This window comes from Ciconia boyciana, chromosome 5 (assembly GCF_034638445.1).
Source record: "Ciconia boyciana chromosome 5, ASM3463844v1, whole genome shotgun sequence".
Lineage (NCBI taxonomy): Eukaryota > Metazoa > Chordata > Aves > Ciconiiformes > Ciconiidae > Ciconia > Ciconia boyciana.
Window position 1 is genome coordinate 61,699,984 of NC_132938.1, and position 27,222 is coordinate 61,727,205.

General features: G+C 54.8%; 1 protein-coding gene and 1 pseudogene across 9 annotated transcripts in view; one reads left to right on the forward strand and one right to left on the reverse strand.

Annotated features, from left to right (window-relative positions):
• Window positions 1–20,905, forward strand: part of EPHA5 (EPH receptor A5) — a 213,266-nt gene extending 192,361 nt beyond the window's left edge. For 8 of the 9 annotated variants that reach the window (XM_072861291.1, XM_072861292.1, XM_072861295.1 and 5 more), the window contains one exon: window positions 3,144–7,115. In XM_072861291.1, coding sequence (XP_072717392.1) covers window positions 3,144–3,249 — 106 coding nt within the window. In that variant the 3' untranslated portion in view covers window positions 3,250–7,115. Of the gene's footprint in view, window positions 1–3,143; window positions 7,116–20,725 lie in introns of those variants that run through there. The other variant, XM_072861294.1, reaches the window with a different exon arrangement.
• A 4,154-nt stretch (window positions 20,906–25,059) lies between these two features.
• On the reverse strand, window positions 25,060–26,755 carry LOC140652518 (glutathione reductase-like; annotated as a pseudogene).
• Window positions 26,756–27,222: the final 467 nt, after the last annotated feature.

Here is a 27,222-nt window from a genome sequence, read left to right on the forward strand (position 1 = left end):
CAAGGCGCAGCCTGGATCCTGATCACAAGTGTCGTTTGCCCCTGGGTCTTAGTTGTGCCTTTTCTTGCGGGAATTGCACATTTCTATTGCAAAGGCCCAGTAGATACCCACACACATCTCCTCTGCGGAGCTGAGCCCAGTGAAATTACCAGTTGGCTGCGGTAACGTGAGCCAGGCAGCTCTGGACTAGAGCTTGAGAACGGTTGTTTTGCAGCCCTTTGGCACAGAAGTTGATTTTTTTTTTTTTTGTCCCAAAACCAGCTGGTTTGTGCACCTGATTTTGTTTAAAATTGGCTTCTGCCTTACGCCGCTTTAAGTCCTTCAGCACTGGATGCACAGGAGCGTGCAACGTGCTGTAAGTCACGCTTGAAAAACAGGAATTAAAGCTCCTGCGTTCTCTAGGCAGTTTTTGGAGAGTTCTGTTGCCGGCTTTGCAACACGTGAGGTGGCTTTTGAATAAAGCTGCTGGTTTTATATTAGGTGAGCATGTGACTCAGGAGCTGTTGTCTTCTGGTCTGTCTTTGTGGAGGTGAAAGGCACCACGGTAGTTTTTTTCCCCTCTCTGAGGAGTTCCCGCACTTTTGGTTGGTGTCTCCACATTTGAGAGGATTTGATACTAAAAAAAATGGACTGGATCCCCTGGTGAGCAGCTAATGGATTGAAACCAGAAACTCCTTTTTCTTCGTTCTCTCTTGTAAATCAATGAGGCACTCCTCAAGGATATTGAGTTAAGGGGATACTATAAGGGGAAAAAAAAAGCTGTGTAGTGAGTAGGGGTTTTTTTATTAGACTGATGGAGCTGCATGTGAAATGCCAAGACATACATGCCTTCCTCATAGTTTCAGGCCATTTTTTTTCTGCATAACATGCAAGAGTATCAGAAATGATAGATCTGTGAAATATGTGGTGCTGGATTTTCAAAAGAGCTCAGCTTGCACTTTAGATACCTGGAAAAAAAAACCTGAATTTTCAAAAAGTGCCAGCAGAGCAGCACTCAGCAGGGAGAAGACGGATGTTGGCTCTTTTAAAAATCAGGTCCTATACTGGGTTGTTTTGGGGTTGTTTTTTTTATCTTTGGTGTGAACTTCCGACTGTGCTGTGTACATAAAATAAATTGCATGTAACAATAGCATTACTACATTTTCCTTCATTATTAAGATGGCTTGCTGAACTAGTTTCACAATTCAGTGGAGGCAGAAATGAAAGCATGTCCCCTTGAGAAGGTAGACACCTTTTGCAGATGCTGCAGCCTTTTCTCTGCCAGGTAAGGAGCGTTGCTGATGTGTCTCATTGACCTCCCTTGCTCCATGCCCCTTACATTGTGATTTCCCCTATGCATCGGTGAGATGCATCGCTGAAAAAGGGTACGATAATGAAATGAAGTGTTTAGCCTGGAGCAGAAAATCTGGTATTTTCCAAATCAAAATGCTGAAAGCATGACAATCCTTGGAGAACAACAGATCTAGCTTTTGGCTTCAACCAGCTTATGTGTTAATGTATCAACCTTCACTCAGGGTTGCTTTTTATTCAAAGCAATGTTCATCTGTGTAATTTTTGGACATGGATGGTTGGTTGTATTCACACAGGAGTCTCTGTCCAGAATGTGAAGCTGCTGAGAGAGGTACACCTCCATGGGTAGCTCACACAACACTATGTGACAGTGTTTTGGTGGTCATTGCACGTGTTCACCTGCAGTCCAGCACGCAGCTGTGCTGTGAGCTGTAGGCCAGGTTTGCAATAAGTCTCAGGTGATGGTTGGACTCCCGGGTGTTGCTGGCGATCCCCAGCCCTTGCACGCACCAGCCCTGCCAATGTGGTTTCCAAAAAGCACCTACGTGTTCAAGGAGGTTATGTCCTGCTGGCTTTCAGTGGAGAGGTTTCTCCTAAAAGACATGCACACAGGGTGTCAGCAGCTTTGCGATTCACACGTGTATTGGCAAGACCATAAAGCCCTACTTTGAAAACATCCTTTATTCAGTCCTGCCTGGAGGTAGAAAGTGAGGGGCTGATATGTCTCTAATGGAAGTCTTCAGACAAAACATCACGTTTCCTCTAAGTTGAACTGCTTCTCTAACAGTCTCTGTGTCTTGTGTTGGAAACACGGATGCACCTGTCTTGATGTTTCTTTCGAGCCTTTATTCCTACAATTTCTTTGTTAACACTTTTACCCCTAGAAAGAAATCCCTACAATTATACTCAGCTGTAACCCGTGGCCTTATCTGGCTTTAGATGTGTCATTGAATCTGATCACCCAAGGTCTTGCTGTAGTATCTCCAGGGGACAACTTGTCCCACTCCTGTCTTTGGATGGGATAAATTGTCCCCTGGAGGTGCCTCTTTCATGAGGTGCCATCAACATGAATCTTGGTGATTACCTTCATCTATACACCTAAATTTTAGAGGGCTGAGCTTCTGAGAAAAATCTCCTCCTAATCCTGCACTTCTCATAAAATGTCTTATTTTACAGCTCTCCTGTAATGGCAGCCCAGTAGACAGACTCAACACAAATGCCTTTGGCTTGTAGAATTCACCCTCCAAAAAATCAAACGTGGGTTTATGGGAAGATTTGCAAAGGCCCAGAGGGGAGCTGCGTTGCCAATTCCTGTTGACTTCGGGGATCATCAGGGTGGTGGCTATGCCCAAGGCTTTTGCCGTTCAGCTCTCTGTAGATGGTTCTAGGATTGTGGTTTGTGTATCTTTGGCTTTGCCCAGTCCGAAGAGGAAGGAAGCGTGGATTGACCTCACTCCTCACTGCTCGTGTCCTAGATCAAATACCAGCCTCTCCCAGGAGAAGAGGAAACTGCAACGCAGGCTTTCTTACATGGCTTTTCTCTTGGAAATAGGACTTTTCACACCTAGCAGAGTCCTTGGCCAAAGGTGATGCTGATACTTTGCTGTCCGGCTTTCCTTCCTGGCCAGCGAGGTGATCTTGGTCAAATCACGTCACCTCTCTGAGATGCTGTCAGCCACTAAAAAATTAAAAAAAAAATAATGGGGAAAATTAAGCTTGCCAACTAAACTTGGTTTCAGGAGCCAATGGTCAGAGGTAGGTGCTGGCAGCAGCATCGGCGCATGCGGTGCGTGGTGTGCGCGGCGGCGTGTGCCTGAGCGGTCCCTGGAACCAACGTCTGCTTTCTCCCACAGGGATTTGAGACGGCTGGGAGTGACACTTGTTGGTCACCAGAAGAAGATAATGAACAGCCTTCAAGAGATGAAGGTCCAGTTGGTGAATGGGATGGTGCCGTTGTAACTTGGTTTTAAAGTCGCTTCCTCAAGCGGGTCGATCCTGCACTTTGTACACTAGCCCTGAGATTTATTTTGACTAAAAAAAAAAAAGATAAAAAGGGAAATTCAGTGGTTTCTATAACTGAAGGATGTTGGCCTCTGCCGCAGCATTTCTAAAGCAGTGTTTGACTAAAGTTTTCCTTTTCTTCCTATTTGTGTCCTCATTTTCATGAAGTAAATGTAAGATGCATGGAACATGGAAACGAATCTGCTGTACGTGAGGTTAACCCATCTCTTAAGCTTCAGCGACAACGACAGCAAGCCTTCCCACCACATGTTGTCTGTACATGGGATATATATATATATAGCACCTTTATATACTGAATTACAGCAGCACATGGTAATACTTCCAAGGACTGACTTGAGCGGAGGACTTTTGTAGCCATTCGTGGGCTCCCAAAAGCTGCGGTTTACTGAAGTTTAACTTCAAGTCTTACTTGTCTACAGAAGTGTATTGAAGAGCAATATGATTAGATTATTTCTCGATAGATATTTTGTTTTTAAATTTAAAGAAAAGAAAAAAAAATGCTGTTACACAGCATTAACTTATAGAGACTAGTGTATAAACATGTTGCTTGCTCCATGGCAAATACAATACAGGGTGTATATTTTTTTTTCCTCCCTCTGTGTTACCAATTTCTTTTAATTTGCTCTTCTGGGAGGATAATACATGATGAAGATGTATATACTGTACAGTTTGCTACACATCAGGTACAAGATTGGGGCTTCTTCCTTGGTTTGTTTGGTTTTTTCCCCCCCTCTTTTGCTTTGTTTTGTCTCCCTTTTGTGTTACCACTATGCTTTGTGTTTTTGTTGCTGTTTGGTTTGAGCAACATATAAAGCCCTCAGGAGTTTTGATTACGTATATGAGGTAGAAGGAATCTGCTTAAATAAAAGAGGTTGCCCCTTCTTCCTTTCCACTGAGGGCTGGGGACGTCCAGAAGAAGAAAAGTAAAACATCTTGTTCTCAGTGGCCTCCAGCAACAACATGGCATCGATTTTCGTGCATATGAGCCCAGCCCAAAGATAGCGTGGGATTGCCTCTGCACTGGCATTTCAGTCCAGTAGCCATCACCCAGGGCAGCCCTCACCCCTGTCCCTGGAGCCCAGGAGAGAAACCACAAGGTGGTTTTAGCTGGAAGGAAGGGATTTTGCTGCTGTTGTTCTCATTACGGGGGTTAAGTCCTGGGGTGCGGTGTGGAGGCAAGCCTGTGGTCATCCAGCATGGAGATTTTGCAGTATTTCCCCCAAAGTGATGGTGGTGGTGGGATTATGCTGGGAACTGTGCTGTCCCAGATTGTGTCTCTGGGCATTTTCGGTTTGGGCATGGACCTGACCACTTTGGGGCAGAGCATAGAGAGAAGAGAAGAGAAGAGCAGCCCAACGTGGTCACAGTGGTGGCATCCCATGGGCGAGAAGGTCCCATCCATCTGGGGCTGGCACGGCTCGGGTCAGCACTTGGTTGTAGCTGAAGTTCAATGTGTCCACTAAAGCTCGCGCCTGCTGTTTTCAGAGGGACCTGAGGGCAACCTGATCCCCTGGGAATCCCACCCAGAAACAGCTTGGGGCTGTCCTCCTCCTTTTGTTGTAGATGGGATTAATCAGCACAGTTAATTTGGTATTCATAGGTTGGGGGGGGGTTTGTGAAGACTTTGGTAAAGATAGGGATTTAAAAATGGCTCAGCAGATGGCAAATGTTTGCTGTTTCTGTAGATATATTGCTTCCTTAGAGGTTGGGTAGCATCTTGTAGCATCCTTCCTTGGCGATAACATTGACTTACCGACTTGCCACAGCTCCCTTCGTCCCCGGTGCTGCAGAGCCGAGCCCGAGCTCATCCAGTGCCGAAAGGAGACCTGTGTCCTTTACGTCTTGCAGAAGCAGGTGTCGAATGCCACTTTCAGCTGTTTCAAAGGTCTTTCTTCCATTTCCCCCAAGCCTTTGGATGAGATTTGATACAAAGAACGGTTTCTAAAGAAAAGAGAAAGGTCTAGGAGGAGAGGGTTGGATGTTTTTTTTTCTTGGCAGCAGGGCTTTGCTTGCTTCCAGCAGGGCTTCTTCAGGCAATATTTGCCTGTTCTGAAATGGCATCCTCCTCCTCTGTGAGCTGCTGCCGAGCTCCTTGGGAGTTGGGAGAAATAGGAGGGAGAGGAGCCATGGCGAGGTCTGACAAATCTTGATGGTGTGATTTCTCATCCTGTTGTTTCATTTTGGCAGCCACTGGACCACAAAAGAGGAGGGGGGAATCAAGACATAACAATTTCAGCACGGAGAAGAGATTTGTCATATAATAAATAAGATTATTAGAGCTGTCAGCAGAACAGTCTTGGGATTATTTGTGCCTCCCTGTCTGCAGCGCTTGGGAAAATAACCTGTAGGAAGACAGAAACAACTCGTTTCATCGGGAGGAATCGTTCGGTTGCCAGCCGCCTCCACTGGCTGCACTGAGAGGGATGCTGTTAGCAAACATGCAGCACTTTCTGCCCGTCGTGTCCACTTGTTCCCTACCTGTTGGCTCTGCGGGAGGAGTTGAGTTTGGTCTTTTTTCATGGGCTTTTAACGGCAAAATCCCTTTATTCACCATTTGTGGGGTTTTAAAGGTGTATGCAGTATGGCTGGGATGCACACCAGATGCTGGACTAACCTTCAAAATGATGATCTAGTGGAAAACAAACTGTTCTTAAGCCAGACTGCGTTTGTAAATAGGGCACCTCTTCTCGGTTCCTCCAATAAATAAATAAATAACCTTTTCTATTTATTTCAAGAGCTGTTCTTGCTACAGATCTCTGTATAATAGGCTTTGTCTTGGAGCTAAAAATAAAATAAAATGGTGTTTTAACGAGTAGGGTCCAAAAGTTACAGCTTCTATATCCACAAGCAAATTCCAGAGACAACGGAGGTTTTTGGTTCCCATCCAAGAACTGCAAGTACTCTGTATTTTGGGCGTGATCGTATATATTGGGGTGCAGCAGAAGATGACAGTAATATTTTACTGGTTATGCTCTTTGTAAGGGCTGTAGGTGGATTTCCTGCCTATGGTTAAGTCTGAGCGCTTTGCTTTTCCAGCTCGCTACTGCTGCAGCTAGTCCAATGAATACTTTTTTCCCCAGTATATTTTGCTGCTAATTGCGAGGAAGGTATTTCAAAGGATCTGGAAGGTGAAAAGGCTCTTTTTGATATAGTTTATCATTTTGGGAGAAGGAAGTGTCCCCAAGCATGGCTTGTGTAGACTGACCCCTTTCATTGTGTAGCTACCATTTGGAAAAATTACCTGAGCATAAAAAAGGAAGACTGATTTAAAAGGAAAAAAAAAAATCAGTTTAAAATTTTGTTTATTCCTTCTATATGTTAACGGCGAGAAGAACAAAAAATGAAGGTAAAAATTTTTTTTGTCTATTCAGTGTTGAATATAATAATGTAGAAAGTCCCAGTGGTCAAGAAATTGTGACTCGTTAGACTGCTGTGGTCTTGAAATTAGTCATTAAGGCGTATGTAAGATAACATCAGTAGCAGTCTTAAGAGTAACGCTTAGTTTCCAATCCTTTATTGTAATTCCTTAGGGCAGGTAGGGCGGGAGCTGGTGCATCCAACGCTGCCAGAGCTGCAGCAGCTGTCTTGGCTCCTCGCATTGGCGTTTTAACTCATAGGAGGCTGTAGCATTGCTGTATTTATTCCTCCCCTTCCCCCCCACCCCCCCACCTCCTTGGATGCTCTCTGTGCGTTTTGTTTGTGTACATGTTTTTTTTTGTAGTGTAAGATATGAAATTTTATATTTTTTCATAAAAATAAAAATCTTTGACTAACAGCGACATCCAGTTGTGGATCACACACATGCGTGCCCCCTCGGCTTTCCATGAAGCATCAGGATTTTCCCCCTTGGAAAGGAAAACTCTTTATTTTTTCTCTCCTAAACATGGACTTGGTGCTAATCTTGTGGTCCCTGGGGGAGAGAAGGGCCTCTGGGATGTCAGAGATATGTAGACCCCACATGAAGGCATCCTGCCTTGTTACAGGCTGTTCCCTCTTTCCTCTGTTTTTATTTTGGGGGGAAAATCTGCTTTTTAGTCTGGTTTGTGGGGCAGAGCACCTGCCAAACCAACCGAGCCCCAGAGCAGCGCCTGGCCACACCATTCCCCCATCCCTCAGAAATACCAATTTTTGGTGATTTTTTTTTTTTTCCCCCAAGAACTGATTATCTTTTTCTCTGATTTTTTTTGGGGGGGACCCCAGCAGACCCATGGCCGGCTAGAGCGCCTGCCACCACATCCCCAACCCCATTCCTCCCCTGCCCCATGGATTTGGGGGCAACCTCATGCTGCAAAGGGGCACAGGCCACCCCTAAAGAGAGGTGAGAAAAGCCATGGGTGGGAAAGGCCAAGGGGCGAGGGGGAAAAGATCAGCCTGGGAAAGGTCTAACGGAGGCAGTTGTGGGCAGCCAGCATCTTCTGGCTCCTGCGAGATGACCACTGCTGGAGGACAAAGGGGAGGGAGAGCTGTGGATGAGGATGCTGGTTGTCCCAACGTCACGGGAAGCCGCGGCAGACGTGGTACGCTCGTACCCTGGCCAGGAAAGGCATGGTAGGCTGGGACGGCAGAGGAACGCCACTTTATATATTAAAGGGAGCACAAGGTCAATTGGGTTAGCAAACTGAGGTTGTCAGCAACTCAGATAAAATCTCTCTGGATTGACGTGCCAGTCCCCATGCAGTGTTTTCTTGTTCAGCCCGGGGTTGTCTGCTGCTGGACCACGATGATGACAGACGCTGGGAGGGATCAGAGGGGCTCTGAGGACAGGGGAAAAAACAGTATTAACTCACCACATGTAGGCAGCATCCTTGATAGCTTCGTTGGAGACAGAGCGCCTGCTATGGGGAAAACACAAACATGGGGAAACTTCTTTAAAGAAGCTGAAAGCAAAATAGCTTTGCAGGTGAGGGGGAGGCATCACACAGCCGAGGCTGGGCTCATGCAGAAAATGGGAAGGTTCGCCACCTCCAGCAGCTTCAATGCAAAAAAATGAAAGAAGGCAAGCAAAAATCTTGAGGAACAAGGGTGTTTAACAAGGTCTCCCTGATTTCAGCTGTCATAGAAATAGGGATGGTGCCCTCATGAAGACACATCCATGAGAGCAGCTGCCTCCTGTCCCTGTTCCTCAGCCAGCATGAGCGGGAGGGAGAAGGGGATTAGGATGCAAATGGACAAAACTTGCTACTGCTACCAGTAAAGATGAGAGCTGGCTGCAAAATCCTTCCGTAACGCTCCGTTTTAAGTGAGAACTAAGGAATTAGGCAATTTTCTTGAGCCTTTGTGCCCGCCTTGGTTTGGGACCAGCCCTTACACAAATCTCGAATCAGGGTTCGCTTATTATTTTCCGCTGCTAGGCTCAGTGTGAGAAGAGACTCTTGCACTCTGTGGCCACCAACTAATAAATTTACCTGCTCAGAAAGGTAAGGTGCTTTCCCTGCAAAGCAGGTCCTTAAGCATGTACCTGACTTATTTTTCGGGTGATTCTTCTGCACAGCCTCTGGCCGATCCCTGCAATAAATGTGCAGCTGCATCTCCAGTTGTGAACACCAACTCTCGAGGATGCTTAACAAGCCATGAACAGTGAATATTACCATATTATTCTCTGCATCACTCTTATTTTCAGTAAACCTGAAACAAACTGCAAAGCAAGATGATCCCAGTGCTGGTGACATTGCAGGGCAGCAAAACAGCACCTCTATCTTATTTTTCCTATCCAATCACCTAAAAACAGGGCTGGGGGCACTCTGAAACCCCTCTCCTCTGCCAGCCCAGCAGGGTTCAAGCCTGTAGTGCTAGCATCCCCAGAGGATGCTGCGGCCCCAGGGCAGGAGCAGCGGGGAGGCTGCTCCCCATCACCCCGTGAAGCCGAGCTGCCGTGCAGAAAGCGATGCAAGATTTATGAAGCCGTGGGGAGAAAGAGCAAGGGACTCTTCATGTATTTTTCATGGGCTGAACTGCATAAATAGCATGCAATGCATAAACTGTGACCGGATACTTCCACAAAAAAGGGACCGGCGAGCAGAAGAGATGAAAGAATGAGATAGATTTATTCAAGTCAACAGGGCCTGATGAAAGTCACCCTTGAGTGCATTAAGAAGCAGCCGAAACAACACGACCTGATCCCGGGGTGATTCATCTCTGCCGATGTGAGGACTGGAGAAGGGCACACATCATACCTGCTTGGTAAAATGGATGGGTGGGAGGGGAGAGATCGCCTCATCTGCAATGCCTCGGGTGCAGTGTGGGACCTGGGGAGATGCTAGCACAAACTATTGCACCAGTGACCAAATTGGTGCAGAAAGTGAACCGGCATCGAGGCATTGCAGAAACAGCTCAAAACAGGGTGAGACAGGAAAAAAAGGGCTACACTGGAAAACTCAGTGCAGGGATGCAGGGGGGAGTGCTGCAAAGGTGGCATGCCCCGTGGCAGTCCCCTCAGCAAGTGCACGTGTGCTTCCAAGTGTGCATTTTTAGTAACACATCCACTGCCAGAGCTCAAACCTCATGTACATGAAGACAGGTATCAGGGAAGAAATCCCAGCCTGAGATCAGATAGAAAACAGGAGCCAGAGCAGCGTGGCCAGCAAAAGGCTTTGCTCATTTTGTACCCCTGAGAGCAAACCAGGATGTGCTTGCAGGTATTGCACGCCATAGGGTCTCCAGGGAAAAAGCCTTGGAGAAATTGGCGTGGGGGGGACTGATGTTCACTGAAGATACCCATTGCCTCTGTAACAGGATTTCCATTTGGAGCATTTGGGGCAAGTCCTTTGGGACCCACTGGATTTTGGTGGCTGCAGACCCCTGCATTACAGTGACCTTTGATAACCCGTTAATGTATGGCTCATTATTTTCCTCCCGGAAAGGCCTATGAGCCAGCCATGAAGGAGAACAAGGCACCCATGTAGGTGATTTCTTACCCCTTCATTTCCTCACCTCCAGCTGGGGTCACCTTAGCTATTCGTAGCATCAGCTATTAGTAATATTCAGCAAATAAAGTAAAATAAAAGAAAGAAGATGCTTTCTTACACTGATGTGGTGCTTTGATAACATATTAGCAGCTCTAACCAGGATTTTTTTGACTGCAAAACTCTTCCCACTGCCCCATAAGCGGCCGACGGATGTGTTTGTGCTGGTGAAGATGACTTATTTCTGTCAAAGCTTATTTTTTTAACTATGAAACCAAAATAAAAAAACTTCAAGCTGAAAAAGAAGCAGCAAAACTGTGAGATAGGCTGCCAGCCGTTTTCTTGGTTTGCTCCCAATAAAGGCCATATTTATTACAAGAAAATTGAAATCCTATTGATTTCTCTTCTGAGGTGCTGTGTTTCAAGCTTGACATTTAAACACGAAACTCTGGGCTCCAAAGTTTAATCATTTACTCCTCAAGAAATACAGTGTGTGGAGCTGCTGAGCGAAAGGGTGTGCGAGGTAAAAATGATATTTCATTGAAAAAAAGAAGAAGATAAGGAAATGGTATGTTCATTTAAAAAAGAAGATAGGGAACAACCTCTCCCATCCGGTGGAAAAAATGCTGGTGAAATGGCGTTCTGTGGTCACTTTCCATGACATATGTAGGAGATCAGGCCCAGTGGGCTTGCTAATATCTTTTCAAATGGGATAAAATTGATGGTTGGACCCAGATATTGTAGGAGGAGGGGAAAGGAGACGTGTGTATTGATGGATGTGTACAGATGGATATGGATGGATGGATATGTATGCACGCACATGCAGAAGTACCGGGGGATAAGCTATTAATTAAGGCAAGGATTAGGGCACAACTGATAAATTATGAACGTCAGCAAATAGCCCAGGAGTGAGACTGGATTGGGCTGAAAAGGGGCATTTTTGGGCCAGGCAGAGAGGATAAATGGGGGGCATCAAGGTTTGGCACTGGGAAGGATTTGGCCTCAATTCGTGATCCTGGGGAGGGAGGTGATGCTGGGGTGGCCACAGAAGGGACCAAGATCCATCCCACTGGGCAGCTGCTGGCTGCTGAAGTGGGGAAGAGGGGATTGAATGGGCATAAAGTGACCAGGAGCATTCATTTGGCAAGAAATTAGGAGAAATTAGGCAGAGGGGAGCCACGGGCATGGCTTTCATCCTCTCTTGGCCACAGCTTTTGGGCTTGGAAGTTGCTCGCAGACCTAAAGGTCCATCCCCGGTGCCCAGGTGGGGAAGGAATATGTTTCTTTGGCTTGGAAGCAATGGCCCTTTTTGGGCTTTTTAGTGTTTCATTGTGGAAAAGCAGGCTTTTGCAACCAGGGTTTGTGAGCAGCTGGGTGCGCACTGAGCCCTACACAGAGACTGGCTTGCTCGGCACCTACTAAAACCAGTTTTGGGGTGATTTTAAGCCCTGAACATGCCTGCGTGGGTCCTTCTTTTGGCCTGGCAAGGTGAGAGGGAAGCGTGACAGGTGCCTTCACCCCTTTGAAACCCAGAGTTTGGAGAACAGGGCTGCAGAGCCAAAATCACAGGTCTTTTTGTAGCGGCAACTTCTATTCCAGCAGAAAACAAACAAACAAACAAACAAATAAATAAAATAAAATTTACAATGTTTCATTTGCTGTGTGGGGAAAGGCTGGTGGCTCTGGCAAAGGCAAGGTTGAGATACCCCTTGGGAGCACGGTGCAAGGGGTGCAGCATCCCAAATCAACGTGACTAGTTGCTTCAGGGCACAGAAATCAGCCCTGCAATAAGTTCATTCTTCTCCCAGCCCTAACTAAGAGCTGTGGGTCATTGTGCTGCCCTCCCATTTTATGCCAGAGGGACACCGAATTGCTTTGCATCCCAGGGTGGGGCTCCAGCCAGGCAAAGCCCTCGTGCACTATCCATCCCTCCCTATCACCCCAAAATCGGGTGATTTCTTCATCAGGGAAGGCAATTAGCATTCAGGTGATGCTGTTAGTATAATCAGAGGGGCAAAAGGCTGACAGCGATAGCTGCAAAGCCAAGGCCCAGGTCAGAAATGTAATGGAGAAATAAATTACGGCAAGAGAGCGTGTTCAGATCTGGTCTTTAGCCGCAGCGGGTATGGGGGCAGAAAATAACCCTGCCTCCTGCTAGTTTATCATCCACGCTCCGATGATCCTCGTGGCAGTAGCCAATAAGCAGCTGATAAGCGGCCCGGCTTCTCCAGCAACGGTAGCATCCCTGTAATGAGTGGCTGAGACCCTTGGGTACCACTCAGGGATGCCACCAGTCCTCTCGGCACCTCATCCTAGTTGTTTAAAGCCAGACCTTTCCCTTCAGAAAAATCAGCTTATTGAGGGTGCCTTTGTGGGTGTTGCTGCTTGGGGGGATTTAAGGGCCCCAGGGTTTTGCAAGCTGCTGGCTGGGGTTGTGCACACCCCAAAAACACTGAAAAGGGGAAAAAAGAGAGAGCCTGATGGCTTGAAGTGGATTTGGGTGTAAAAATAAGACTAAAAAACCCAGCTAATTGTCCTGGTGACCCCTCCATCCCTGTAAATTTGGAAAGCCTGAGTACAGCTGAGTTTCGGGAAGGGAAGGACCAGGTTGTGTCCCTTTCCTTGCAGCCATGGTGCTGCAGCAGGAGGCTGTGCAACGTGGCACAGCTCCTTTGAAACTGGGCTCCCCTTGAGCAAAAAAAAAAACAAAAAAAAACAGGCAAGAAAGGCAAAAGGCCCATTTTCTTGCAGGAAAAACACCAGGAAGCTGAGCAGCAAGCTGAAATGCCTCCATCAGCGATGGCATTGTACGAGCATCTGGTCCCTGGAGATGGCAGGGGACGGTTATCCCAGTGTAATCTCTTTTTTCTCCAATATTATTCACCTATTCAAGGGGAAGAGGTGTCTTATTTTCTACGAGAAAGATAAAAAGGACAGTAGCTGTGCTCCAGGTTATTTTTTACACTGCAGAAACATCCCACTGATGAAGTGGTGAGTTTGTAGGAGCTGATAAATCAGGAGTCCAGTGGACAATGAAGGTTTTTTTCGTTCCCCTAGCCCCGTGATTTGATATGATTTTGGCTTCATTTGAAGCTGACCTTTGGCAAAGTTCTTCTATATTCCCCAGGAAGGTTTACCATAGGGCACTGCAACCTCCCCAACTTTGACAAGTGGCAGTGTGGAGGGAGGTTGTAAAAATATATAAGAGAATATAAATACATATATGTAAGGAAAAAATATATAAAATACGTTAAATATATATTTATGAAAGCCTTAATCAAATCAAAGTTAAAGGTCTAGAAACATGATCTTGTGTTTCCTCCAAACAACGGGAAGCAAAATAATCTCTCCAGGCCTGCCATGCTGTGTGTGTATCTGAGCAATGCAGAAAGGAAGCTGAACTCGCGTTAATAAGCAGCTACTCAATATGCTTTGATGAGTGAATGTATTCAGAGCCTATAGAAAGCAAAGTGTTTGCCACGGCAAGAATGGGAGATGATTCCCCTCCTGTGAATTTGCCTAAGTACAGAATAAACATCTATTTTCTTTCTGCTTTTCCCCTTTTTCTAAAGCCCAGCTGTCTGTTAATGCATATAATGATGGTCCCGCTGGGGACCAAAGCCTGAATTCCCATTCATATGCAAAAATCATAAGTGACAAACTTTAGATTTGGCCCAAATAATGTCATGTGCTTCTCCCAATGAAGGAAATTCCAGCTTGCCGTATTTTTCCTGCCCAGTGCATGCCAGATGTCTTAAAAAAAAGGGGGGATGTTTGTTGCCGCTGATTAGTCCTCTGTGCAGAGCCAGGCAACAAGGGAAGGATGCTCCTGGCATCCCCGTAACGCCCCGCCTCCGTGCAGGAGCTTGGAGTGAGGGAAAGCAGGGGGAATCGCCTTGCTCACATGGACACATTTGTGTTGACCACCAAACCTCTTGTGGCTGTGTCGTGTTTGCCCTGTTAAAGGCAACGACCACGTCACAACAGGATGCATTTAGGGAGCCCTTCAGATGCTGTTAAAGATATTTGCCTTTTCCTTGCGGCCATGGCACAAGCGGTTTGTACAAAGGGAGCAGGTCAATGCCATGCAGTCCAGATTTGGAGGATGTAATGTGGCCATCAGAGAATATTAAGGTATCTTTAAAAAGTGGAGCAGCGGCCCCCCGGCATCGCAGGGCAAGCAGTGCTCTGTGCATGCTGGCCAGGCAATAGCTGTTCTTGCTCCAGCACCTTACAGACAGCAGGAGAGAGGGGGAAAAGGGCTGAATATGACAGCAAAGGGGCTGAAGCAACTAGGAAAATCAAGTATTTCTGCAAAACCAGCTCCTGGGTACTCTTTTTCAGGCAGACCACTCAGTGCTTGCATGGTAGTCAGCCCGGGCTCTCTGAAGCCCTGCCTCGAGCCACTCTCTGAGAGCGTGCAAAATGTTCATACTAAGGAAAGCAGAGGCTTAGGAAGCTCCTTTTACCATTTTGCTTTTAAAGGAGGCTATCTGGCATGCTAAGAGAGATTGCGCTGAGCAGAAAGAGGAGGGCAATGCTTTGCAGCGAAGTGCTAGGGCTCATTCCTGGGTGATGGGGGATGATCTCATTTTGAGGCAAAATAGCTATAAACAGCCAGATTGTTACTGGAAAACCAAAGCCCCAGATTATTCCTCCTTTGGGAGGCTCAGGCATCATGCGGGGTTGTTTTGGGGGGGCTGGATGGGTTGTGTGTGGCAGGCAAGTCATTTTTCAGGCTGGATACTTGCCTTGGGACTGTGTGCTTCAGAGAGAGGAAGTGATTTAAGAGGAAGGCAGGCAAAATCAGGGCTTTTTCTTTTTTCCTGTGGAAGAAGAAGGGTCAGGAGAATATTTCTTCCGCACTGTCTCAAGATGAATGGGGGCTTCGCAGCTATGAGGCAGCGGCAGTCTGTTAAGAGACTAGGGGATTTGGGCTGACAGGGGTTTTATGCTGAGCCTCACAGCTGGTGCAGGTGCATTTCCAGCCATAAGAACTAATAACAGTCTGGGTGGAAACATTTGGCTGTGGTAAAAGCAGACAGAAATCTATTATCTATGTAAATGCAATGTCAATGTTTACAGAGGGGGGTCAAAGAAGAGAGCTCTGCTCGGGAAATGTCAGCTCCAGAGGAGGAGGAGGAGGCATTAGTGGCATTTGCATTCATGCTGGAGCAATCTCTGCAAGGCTGGGGAATATTGAGGAGGTTTTGCAACTTCCAGCCCTCTTCACCCCATCTTCTTGCACCGGTGCAGTGTTGACTGCAGTGGTTTTGGGCACCTCTGCATTGCCTAGAAGCGATGCTGGATGCTTCCTCCTCACTGGGGATGCAAGTGAGGATGCAGGTGGCTTTCCTTATCTGCCATTAACAGGGGCTTTTACAGAGAGGAAAAGACAGGGGAATGCAAAAGAAACAGAAAAATGGCACAAAGCAAAGCACACAAGGTCTAAAAAAGCTCCCGGTAAAAGCCACATCAGTACCCACCACTGAAAGCCCACCGGCAGGTAGGCGATAATAGAGCAGCCCTCGCATGGAGGCTTCCTGGCAGCAGAGGGGACAGGAGCTGGAAAACCCCGAGTTTTTTGTAAGACTGCCTTTTTGTAAAACTTTGCAAAGGCCCACAAAACATCAGCCCCATATAGCCAGGCAGGAGCCATGTTTTACCCTGACCAGCTGAGGAGGACCAGCTATGCTATAAATTGCATTGCTTAATTTACCTGCCAGATATCAAGGCAAGAAATTACCGAATTCTCATTACTTTTCTTCTGGGGTGGAGGCAGGATTATGGGTTTAGCTAAAGGACCTCAGATGATTTTTCTGCAAGCTTATTGCTTAGGATAGAAAGTGCTTGAGATGGGTTTAATCCCCACTGCTCAGTAGTGTTAGTAATTCTTATTGGTAGCACAGCAGTTGCCAGGCCCTTTTAAATGAAGACCAAGGCTGCTTTGTGTGAGCATGGATGGTTGCTACCTGGGAGAGGTTATAGCCATGGCAGGGGCAGACAGCAGAAGCACAGGCATGGGCACAGCCTCAGAAACAGCTTTTTGCCACCATATCCAGCTGCCGCCCATGGATATTGCCCGTGGGAATGGCAGGATCCCCAGGTGATGCTCCCAGGTGTCCCCCCCCAGGGCAGGGGAACATCGCCGCCCCACAGAGCAGGTATCCAGCCCTGTGGCTGTTGGGGGCCAGTGGGTGTTTCCCCCCATAGGAGCATTTTTCCCCTGGGGAAGGAGGCTTGTGTCATCCCAGAAAAGCCGGAAAACTCCCGTGTGTTTGCCAAGAGGAAGAAATGCCTCTTGGCAAAGAGTGAGTTCCTTCCTCCATCCTCCATACTTTTTGCCTGTATTTTTTTGTGCTCAATGAAAACTTCAGGCACCGGTGGCCTGTGAGGATGTGGGATGTGCCAAGCTGTGATTTTAATTGGTGGCCAGTGTTCAGCAGTATGTACATATGCATGGCCAAATCATGGGAAACCACCCAGCAAGACAGCGCCAGCAATGTAAACGGGCAGCAGCAATCTCTTTCCACTTGCCTGCACACCGGGTGCTGTGCCCACGTTGGACTGGACACAAAGGCAGGAGATCTGGGGAGCTGAGGGGGTTGAACGTGGGAAAACCTCTGCTGTAGCGCTGAGTTCAGGGGATGGGGCAGGGTGCAGAGCATCCCCTCTCTCTGTCCCATGTCCCTGGGGTGGCAAAAGACACCTCTGTGGCATGGAGAAAGTCATTTCCGGTTTTCCAGCTCCCTCCAGATTAAAAGTTATTGTATTTGGGGGGGTATTTTGGAGATGTTTCTTTGCTGGCAATTTCGCTCATAGTTTTATTAATAAAACAAAATTGGCAACAATCTTTGGCAGGTTTATGCCACTTGGTATTTAAAGCCAGGTGATGTGGATTTATTCTGTGTGGAATCTTGTGACTTGCTCTGTCTGCAGTGTCAGTCAGCTGTAATTGAGTTGATATTAATACTGATTAGGAAAAAAAATAACACTATGTTCCTAACACCTGAGCACAGAGAAGGATATCACCATGAGGCGTGTGTGTGGGGAGGGATTTTTTTTTTTTCTGCAGCCAACAATATCCAGTGTCATCTCTGTGAAAATTAAGCCCCACTAGCAGTGCCCCTCGTTTCTAGAGGGTCTGAAGGCGCCTGGCCCGTATCCCAGCTTGCCCCAGCCCCTTGGCAAGAGCAAAGTTTCTTTAGGTCTGGAAATTCCCTTTCCCAGCTCGAAATTCCTTGCCTGTCCCACTCCCACGGGTGTCCTCCTGCTGTCGGCTGCGCTGCCGTGCCACCTCGTGACCGCCAGGGGGCGCCAGAGTGCAGGGCAGGGGTGGGGCCGCCCCGAGGCTTCAAACCCCCGCCGCGGCCGCCAGGGGGCGCCGCCGCCGCGGGACCGGCGGGGGAAGCGCAGCGGCGGCGGGAGCGGGGTCCCGGGTCTGCGGGCAGCGGGGGCCCTGCTGGGCCCGGGACCCTCGGGGCCCTCACCGGGCGGCCCGGGGACCGTGCTGGGGCTGCTTCCCCGCCACGGCTGCTCCCGGTGCCGCGGCCGCGTCTCTCTGCCCGGGGCCGAGCGGCCATCGGCGCCCCAGAGCGCGCTCCGGCCCGGGGCCGGGGTGCTGTTATGCTGGGCACCGGCTGCAGCCGCGCTGGGCCCGGGTGTCCCGTCTCCCCGGGGCTCCTCCGGGGCGGCTCCGGCCGCGGCTGTCACGGTCCCGGCGCGGGACGGCCGCAGCCGGCGGGCGGGAACCGGGGGCGACGCCGTCTCCCGGCCGCCCCTGGCGGCCTCAGGGTCCCGGGACGGGGCCGGGCGAGGGAAACGGGAGAAACCGGGTGAAAATGGAGCAAACCGGGGCCGTTTCCTCCCTTCTCCCCCCGCTCGCTGGCTCCGGTGCGGGAGGCGGGGCAGCGGCCGCTGCCCGTTAGGTGCTGCCTGAAGCTCGGGTCCGTGCCCTGCCTGCAGGCAGCTGCCGGGGTGTCGGTGCGGGCCCTGCCTCTGCCCACAGGCAGCGTGGTGCTGCCCCCATCCCCTCCCGGGGCCGGACCCCCGGCTCTCGGCTGGGGCCTCTTCCCAGGACCCACGGGTGACGCTGGGCCGGCGCGGCGCTGGCTGCTGCCCGCCGGGTTTCGCGGCCGCAGGGCTCCGGGAGCTGCCGTGGCTGCGCTGCCTGCCCGGCCTGCGCTGCCTGCGCTGCCTGCGCTCCTGCACTCGGTTCCTGCTCCACTTCTCCACCGGGGCAGCCGCCGACGAGGGGTTTGTTTTCCTCTCCCCCTGGTGCGGGATCCCCCATGGGGCCCGGCGACTTTCCCGGCGGGTTTCAGCACCGACTCTCTGGGGTCCCCTCTCGGGGGGCAGCAGCTGCAGCTCGGCCTTCGGGGCTGGGGGTCCCCGGCAGCTCCGGATTTCCACCACAGGATCAGCCCCAGCTCAGTCATGCCAGCAGCTCCCGGTCCTGACTCCCAGCCACGTCCCCTGGGGGAGAAGAGGACCCGGCAGGGCTGGGGGTCTCCCGGGGTGGCCGGTGACCCCTCCTGCCACCGGGCTCCCTCCTCCTGGCGCAGGTGCCGGCTGGTTTCTTCTCCCCAGCTCTTTTCCAGAGCAACTGCCGGCAGGACAAACCCCTCTGGCCTGGCGCTGGCTCTGTAGAGCCGGGGAGAGCTCGAACCGGTGAGCGTGGGAGCTGCTGCTGGGGGGAACCGGTTTCCGCCGGGGTTCAGCCCTTCGGCCCTGCCCGGAGTCACCCTCGCAGGCGATGCCCAAGGGCCGGAGCCAGCAGCGTCGGGCGCTGCCACAGCGGGGCCTGGGGGTGGCTCTGGGCCCTGTGAACGCCCTGCTTTTACTGAGAACCTTCTTTTTCAGCTCAAAACGTGCTGCGGTGGGAGCGGAGGCTGCTCCAGGGATGTGCAGCGGCTCCTGCAGCCCCGTCGGTGACACGGTGAAGCCGGCCTGGCCGGGCACGGGGAGCGACGGCTGTCCCGGTGCTGCCGGTCCCTCGGGAGGTGTTGGCGGCACAGGCGAGGCCGTGTGGCTGTGCCGAAGCGTGGGGAAGGCTCATCCCAGCGCCTGGGCGAGGACCACGGCCCCGAGGCGATGAGCACTGGTGGGGAGATGCTGGTGGGGAGGATGTGTCCGGTGAGGAGCGTGCCCCGAGGCGGCGACCGAGCAGAGCCGTGTGGTGGGACCGGGGTGCCCGGCCGTGCCGGCGGGGCCCGGGGGATCTCCGGTGCCGCAGGAGGGGCCGAGTCCCTGCGGGGTCCCTGGGGACAGAGGGGCGGGCAGGGGTCACGGGTCACGTCCCTGGACGTGGGAGCCGGAGGCTGCCGTGCCCCGGGGTTGCTGGGGCTGAGCAGGCGTGGGGAGCCCGGCCTGGCCGGAGCTCGGGGAGCGGTTTCGTGCTCGGGGCCTTTTGGCTTTGCCCCTTGTCGTGCTGGCGGGGCGGCCGAGGGACAGGGAGGGTGGGTGCTGTCCCCCGGCAGGGCTCCCTGCAGGGCCCTTGGGGGGAAGGAGGGGTCCTGGTGCTGGTGGGGCAGCACCAGTGGGTCACTGCAGGTGCTGGTGCATGTCCCTCAGGAGCTCAGGACCTTAAGGCTGGGGCCTGTGCCCACCTGGGTGGGTTCCCCCCATAGCCAGAGGCTGTCTGTGGGTGCAGGGGGGACCCCAGGGGGCCCTGCAGTCCCTGTCCCCGCAGCCCACCCTGAGCCAGGACCAGGCAGGTTGGTGCCACACATTTGGTGGGGCCGTGGCTGCGACAGGCATTCGGGGAGATGGGAGCAGGAACTGTCAGGGTCTGACCCAGGCCCTGCTGGCTGGCCCCATCCCCAGCCCGGGGCTGCTGGTCATCAGTCTGTGCCGGTGCTGCTGCATGGGGTGGGTGTGTTTTCAGCCAGATCCTGGCTCTCACACAGGGAGAAATGGGAGATTTCTGGTGTCCTGTCCCCGTTTCTCCCTCCCCTCCTGTTGCGGGTGCACAGCACCAGGGAGCCACTGTCAAAAGTGCCGGCAAGGCCAGGAAGAGCTGCCTGTGCCCGGGAGGCCACAAGGTTTGCAGGGGAAGCAGCATCGGGAGCTCTTTCGGCTGTACCGTGCCACCAGGAGCTCTGACTGTCCCACATAGAGACTGTCCCTGCACAGGGATGGACAGAGGAGCCCCAGCCACACTGGGAGCCACTCGTGCCTGTGAGACCCATGTGGGGGATGGAGCCCCCATGAAGAAGCTCGGCTGCCTGAGCTACATGTGGCTGGGGACAGTCCTGCCTGCCCCCACCCAGCTCTGCACACCCAGAGACACTGCAGGGACTTTGCGGCTCCAGCTCGGTTGCAGCTTCAGGTCGGTTGTGTCAGCCCCCGTTTGTTTCGGGTCCGGCTCATGGATGGTTCCAGTTCAGTTTGGGCTCCAGTTTGTTTGCAGGTGCAGCTCATGGACGGCTTCAGTTTGTGGATGGCTCCAGTTCAGTTTTGCCTCCACCTCATTCATGACTCCCATTTGTTTCTGCTCTGGTTTGTTTCAGGTCCAGCTCATAGATGGCTCCAGTTCATTTTGGCTCAAGTTTGTCCGCAGCTCCTCTTCAGTTTCACTTCATTTCAGCCCCAGCTCCACTTCATTTCTGCTTGTTCAAACAATCTTGGCTTTTGACAAGATCATAAATCAATCACTGTCATAACCTGTATATGAATATGAACTGTCATAGTTGTACATTGTCTAAATATGGACTAATGTGTTAATGACTATTCTGGCTGTTGTACACACCTCAAACAGAGACTTGGACAAATGAAGACGGTGTGAGAAGAGTCTCTGGGGAAAAAGGCAATCATCTCGGATGTTTGATTCGGCCTGGTGCATGCCGGCCTCCCATGTGTTGGGCACCAACGCAACCAGACCCCCACCTCTGGCGGGGGTCCACGCACCCTGGATTTGAGCCCGTGAACAGCCGACTTGGTCTCTGCTTCTGAGCCCAAACACGCAGGACCTGGGCTCTGCTCCAACGCCCCGGCCCAGCCCCAGGAGCCCGTTTCCCAGCCCCAAAAGTGCAGGACCTGGGCTCCGTTTCCAAGCCCTGGAAACGCCCGACTCGGTCTGTGCTGCTGAGCCCCAAAACCGGCCCAGGAGCCGGGTCTCGAGCCCCACGAACACGCGGCTGAGCCCCAGGGGACAGACCCTGCCGCCGGGGACGGGCCCAGGAGCCCCGGGCGGTGCTTGGGAACTGACGGGGGGACCCGCGGGGCGGGCCCGGCCCCGAGTGGCAGCGGGCGAGGACGGGGGGCGCCGGGCTCCGGCCGTCCGGGCTTTATTCCCCGGCGCCCCGAGCCCCGCCTGCTCCTCCCCGGAGCCCCCGGCAGCGCGGCCGCCCGGGCGTCGCCACTTGCCCACCCGCCTCCGCCCCGAGGCCCCCCCGGGGCCGGGGCCGCAGCCCCTTCCCCGCGCCCCCTTCCCAGCGCGGCCGGTCCCCGGGCCGAGCCCCCCGCGCCTCACCCGGTCCCCGCCGGGGGAGCCCGGCCCGGCGCGACGCCACCTGGGGCGGGCGGGGCGGGGCGCGGGGGGACGGCGGCCGCCGGGGCTCAAACCTGCTCGGCCCCGCCCCGCGCAGGCGCCCCGGGGCCCCGCCCCGCCCCCGCGCCTCCTGTCCGGCCGCCACGGCGGCGCTGGCACCGTCCGCGGCGGGGGCGGCCCCGGGGGGCGGGCGGGAGCCATCGCCCGGGAGGCGAGGCCGCACCCCGGGGGCTTCTCCTGGGGCTGCGCAGAGCCCGCGGCTGGGTCGCGCGGAGACTGGGCCCAGGCCTGGACTGGGGCCGGCGTGGGAGTCCCGGCCCCGGTGTCCGTCTCTCCTCGGCCCGGAGCAGCGCCGGGGCCGGCCTCCCCCGAGCGCCTGGAGCTCCGGGCCCAGCCGCGCTGCCTCCGTCCTGGCGTCGCAGGCAGGAGGAGCCGCGCTCCGGGGCGGGGCCGAGCCGGAAGCTGCTGCGGGCCGAGCCGGGGTAGCGGGAGCGGGGACCCGCGGCCGAAGTCCCGCGTGGGACTGCACGGGGAATCCGCCGCGCCGGGGCCGGAGGGCAGCGGGGGCCGCTGTGGCTCGGCCGGGGCCGGTGTCACGCAGCCGGCGCCGGCCGCTCCGCAGACACCGAATAAAGGCTGGGGACCGCCGGCGTGCTGGGCTGCCCCGGCACCGTCTGCCCGGGCACGGTCTGCCCGTGTCCCGCACCACAGCTCGGGTCCGGTGGTGCCCGAAGCGGGGCACCGAGGCGGTGGGCACCGGCCGGGGAACGGCCCGGGGAGGGGAAGGGGCGTCTCGGCTCTCAAAGCGCCTTTTGCCCCCGGGCCCTCCCCGGAGGGGGGCCCTGCCCTCCCCGGGAACGGCCGGGGGGCTCAGCCCAAACAGGCGGGGCTGGGGCTCTGCTGCCAAGCCCTGGAGCAGCAGCGTGGGCCCGGTTCCAAGCCCCAAAGCACAGGACTTGGTCTCTGTTTTCCAAGCCCCAAAATTGGCCAAATGAGCCTGGTTTCAAGCCCCCACAACATAGGACTTGGTCTCTCTTTTTCAATCCCTAAAACTGGCCAAATGAACCTCATTTCAAGCCCCCAAAATGCAGAACTTAGTCTCTGTTTTTCAAGCACTACAACACAGGACTTAGTGTCTGTTTCTGAACCCCAACACGCAGGATTTGTCTCCGTGCTGAAGAGGTGAAGGTGTACAGCTCAGCCTCACCCCAGTGCGCCTGCTTCTGAGCCCCCAAACCCACACGACTTGGTCTCTGTTTCCCAGCCAGGTCTGGAGCCCCCAGCGGCTCCAGACGTTGTCACGGCCTGGAAAAGCGGGACTCGGTCTCTGAGCCCCGAACCCAGCCAGGTCAGACCGGCTTTGAGCTGCAAAACCGTTTGGCTCTGTCTGCACCCCAAGCCCCAGGAGTTACGTTCCCTCTGGAGCTCCCTGAGCTTGTTCTCTCGTCACACCAGCCCAGGTCTTGCTGCGTGAAAACACACGACTCGGCCCGGTTCAGAGCCCCAAATCCAACCCATGGGCCTGGTCTGAGCCCCCAGAACAGGCCCCGAGCCGGGTTTCACGTCCCCCAAAACCCACGACTCGGTCTCGGCCCCAGGAGCCGGGTCTCGAGCCCCACCCCCCCAGACCCGCGTCTGCTGTCGGGGACGGGCCCGAGAGCCCCGGGCGGTGCTTGGGAACTGGCCGGGGGGACCCGCGGGGCGGGCCCGGCACCGCGTGGCCGCGGGCAGCTCGGGCAAGGACTGAGGGCGCCGGGCTCCGGCCCTCCGGGCTTTATTCCCCGGCGTCCAGAGCCCCGCCTGCTCCTCCGCGGAGGCACCGGCAGCGCGGCCGCCCGGGCACCGCCACTTGCCCACCCGCCTCCGCCCCGAGACCCCGCGGGCTGGCCCGGCCCGGCCCTGCGGCGCTGCCGGTCCCCGGGCCGTTCCCCCCCTCCTCACCTGGGGCGGGAGGACACCGCCCCTCCGCTCCGAGCTCCCGGTGCGGGGCTGGGCCAGGCCCCCCCGCCCGGGCACCGGTCCGGCCTGGCACCGCCCCCCACAGGAGGGGGGAGGAGGGAGGAGGAAGACGGCGGCCGCCAGGGGCCAAAACTGCCAGAGCCCCGCCCCGCACAGGTGCCCTGGGGCCCCGCCCGCCAGGGGGGCTCCGCGGGGGCGGGCCCAGCGAGCCGGGCAGGGCGTGGTCAGGGGGCGGGGCGGAGCGGCCCATCGGCCGCGGGGTCCCAGCGCCCGCTCGCCCCTAGCAGCATCGAGAGCGCTGCGCGCAAACCCCGGCTGCGGGGGGAGCACCGGTTTCGGCCCGGCCGCTCGCTCTGCCTGGGGCTTCTGGGTCTCCCCGAGGAGGGAGCGGGGTCCCCGAGGGCAGGGAGGGCCGGGCATCCCTCCCGCCGGGGCTCCCCGCTCCAGAGCATCCCTGCCCGTGCTGCGCTTGGCGGGGGGCCCCGCTCTCCCCAGCTCCTCTGGGCTGAGGGGGCCGTGGTTTGGGTCCCTTCCTGCTCTCAGGCTGGCAGCCCCGGAGCTCGGACATCACAAGGTCAGAGCGGGAGCGGGCCAGAGCCCGCAGGCCACCCCCAGTGTCCATCCTCACGTCACCCGTCCCACCCGAGGTGTCCTTCGGCTCACCAGTCCTGCTGCAGCCACGGGGCAGACGACCCCGTACCGCCAAGCCCCTCAGGGACAGCCGTGCCCGGACTGGGGCGAGCTTCCACAGCCTCTTCCTCAGGGAAGAGCCGCCGGGCACAGGAACTGGGGGTCTGCCTGTCCCAGCTCTGTTCCCTGGATGCCGCAAGGTGGGGGCCGGAGGCGGCAGCACCCAGGGGACCCCCATGGCCCAAAACCACAGCATTTCTCCACCCTCCATCACTTGAGTTCGCCCCTGGTCCTCGAATAGTTTCCAGCAATGACTTTCTCTGCACGCCCGGTCCCGGCCTCTGGTCCCTTCCGTTCCCCCCTGCTGGTCTCACAGGGACGCCTGGGTCTCAGCTTCCCCCTGCTTTTCTGCCCAATTCCCTCCAAAAAGGAGGCTGCTGCAGGTAGTCAGCCCCTGGCTGTGCCTGTCCTCCCCTCATCTCCTCCACAGCCTTTTGCTCCCTTTCTCCAGCCAGGACACAACCAGGCAGGAACCGGCGATCTCAAACCCATTCCGATCCCAATCCCATCATGACCACAAGTGCCACCGTGCACGGGGTGTTCACCACCCACCAAAGCCTCGCTGGCACCCGAGAGCCAGCCCCGCCACTTGGCCGCCCACAGGGGTGTCCTGTCCCTGTCGTCCCCCCCCCCCCTTAGCTCTCGGGCACTTCTGCCCCCCCCAAAAGCAGCGCCCCGGGGCTGGCTCCGCTGACACTGATGAGGTTACGAGGGCTGGGCAGGATTTTCCTGCCTGCCGCCGTTTTGCCAGCCAGGATCGAGAGACCGCAGCAAAGCCTGGAGCCACACAACCGGAAAATGTGAGCGCTGGCAGCAGACGACAGAGCCCACCCGGGATGCTCCAGCACCCACGAGTACCCCGAGCACCCAGCCGCCCTGCCCCACTCTGCTACTCCCTGCAGACCCCTGGTGCCGGGGACGACAGAGAAGGAGCCCTGCTACGGGCAGCCTTCCCCCAAACAGCACCGAGGGACCACGCCACCACCTCTCTTTACCTGCCGTCCCGTGGGCTGCTCGCACCCACTGCCCCAGCACAGCATCACCAGCTCTTCAGCAGAAGTGGGGTGAATGGTGACAGTCGGCCTTGGTGGCCCCCATTTTGAAGCCCATGGCAAAGCCCCACAACATGTCGTTGCAGCCCAGCCCTTTCATGTGCAATTCCAGAACCTTTGGGGAAGAAGCGAGAGGCTGGATGGCACCGGCGAAATCCACACTAAACACTGGGCTTGGTGCTGGGGAGCTGGATCCCAGCCCAAGACCTGGTCCGAGCAGGTCGGAGCAGATCATGCGGGGACAAGAGGACAGCTGCCACGGCAGGGGGGAGCCAAGGCACCCCCGAGGGCAGGGAGGGCCGGGCATCCCTCCCGCCGGGGCTCCCCGCTCCAGAGCATCCCTGCCCGTGCTGCGCTTGGCGGGGGGTCCCGCTCTCCCCAGCTCCTCTGGGCTGAGGGGGCCCTGGTTTGGGCCCCTTCCTGCTCTCAGGCTGGCAGCCCCGGAGCTCGGACATCACAAGGTCAGAGCGGGAGCAGGCCAGAGCCTGCAGGCCACCCCCAGTGTCCATCCTCACGTCACCCATCCCTGCAGCATCCAGTTGTCCCCCTGGTCCCCTCCATGCACCTTTTCCTCACCAGCACACACCAGCTTCATGACACACTTAAACTTCCTCTGGGTATGGCATGGTACGAGGGGATGAAGGATGTGCTGTAGATCTTCACGTTCTCCCTCCTGCATATGGCCATGGCTTCATCTGCAGCAGAAGACACGACACGGCAGGCAGGGGATGTACCACAAAAGAGGGAGTTAAAGCACATTTTGCAAGGCTCAGACTGCTTGCTGGAGATCAGATTGCTTCCTCAAGCATCAAACCAGCAGCTCCAAGCCGCCATGTCCTGAACCTCTTCCCCTGTGCTGCCATCCCCTGTGCCCTGCCCTCCCCGACCTTCAGTGAGGCCCATGCTGCTGATGGGTGGGTGGCTGAAGATGATGGTGGGGGTGTCACAGTAGTCCAGACAGGATCCCTGCTTGCCCTTGAAGAGCCTGTGCACCAGCTTTCTGCCGGCTACGATTGCTACTGTGGGGAGGGACGGGGATCCTGAGCCATAACACAGCACAGAGGCAAGGGGCTGCAGAGAGGGGGCACAGCCGTGGTACCTGGGGTGAGGAGGGCTCTCCCACAGACATCCTCAACAACATAGACCCCTCTCCTGGTGGTGTTCTGGTACTCATTCACTACCACGTGGCCCTTGGCATCCACCTACACGCCTTGCCGTGGGAAATGGCAGCCGCCTTGGCACTCACCCTGGCTGAGACACGTCACCAGCGATGCCCGGGGTGGCCTGTGCCGGCTGCTGTGGGGAACGCTGTTCCCAGCTGTGGGGGCATGGCAGGAACACCATCCCATGACAGGCTCTGGAGACCCCCAGGATCCCCGGAGACCCATGGGACCCCTGCAGACCCTGCCCATCGGTCACCGGTAGCGTGACGGACCACCTGGCGGCTGGTCCCCCAGGACACCGCAAGTGTCACGTGAGGAGCGTGATACTTGCGGTGCTTGCAACAGGCAATGGTGGCCACACTGCAGGGCCAGGGATGTTGCCAAAGCTGTAGACCAGAAAGCAGTGCTCAGAACACCAGCTTTCACCCCAGTCCTGCCTCTCCAGGAGGGATGGGATGAGCCATAGGGCTGCTCTGCATGCCCGTACCTGCATGTACTTCCACACGTCCACCCCAGTGTTCTCCAACTCCTGGGGCACAAGCTGATCATTGAGTCGAAAGTCCTCAGGGCCTTCAGTTGCCCCTCAACAGGGAGGACTGGGAGCCCAGCATGGAAAGGATCCCTGCAATTTCCACTGCCATGTACCCGGCACC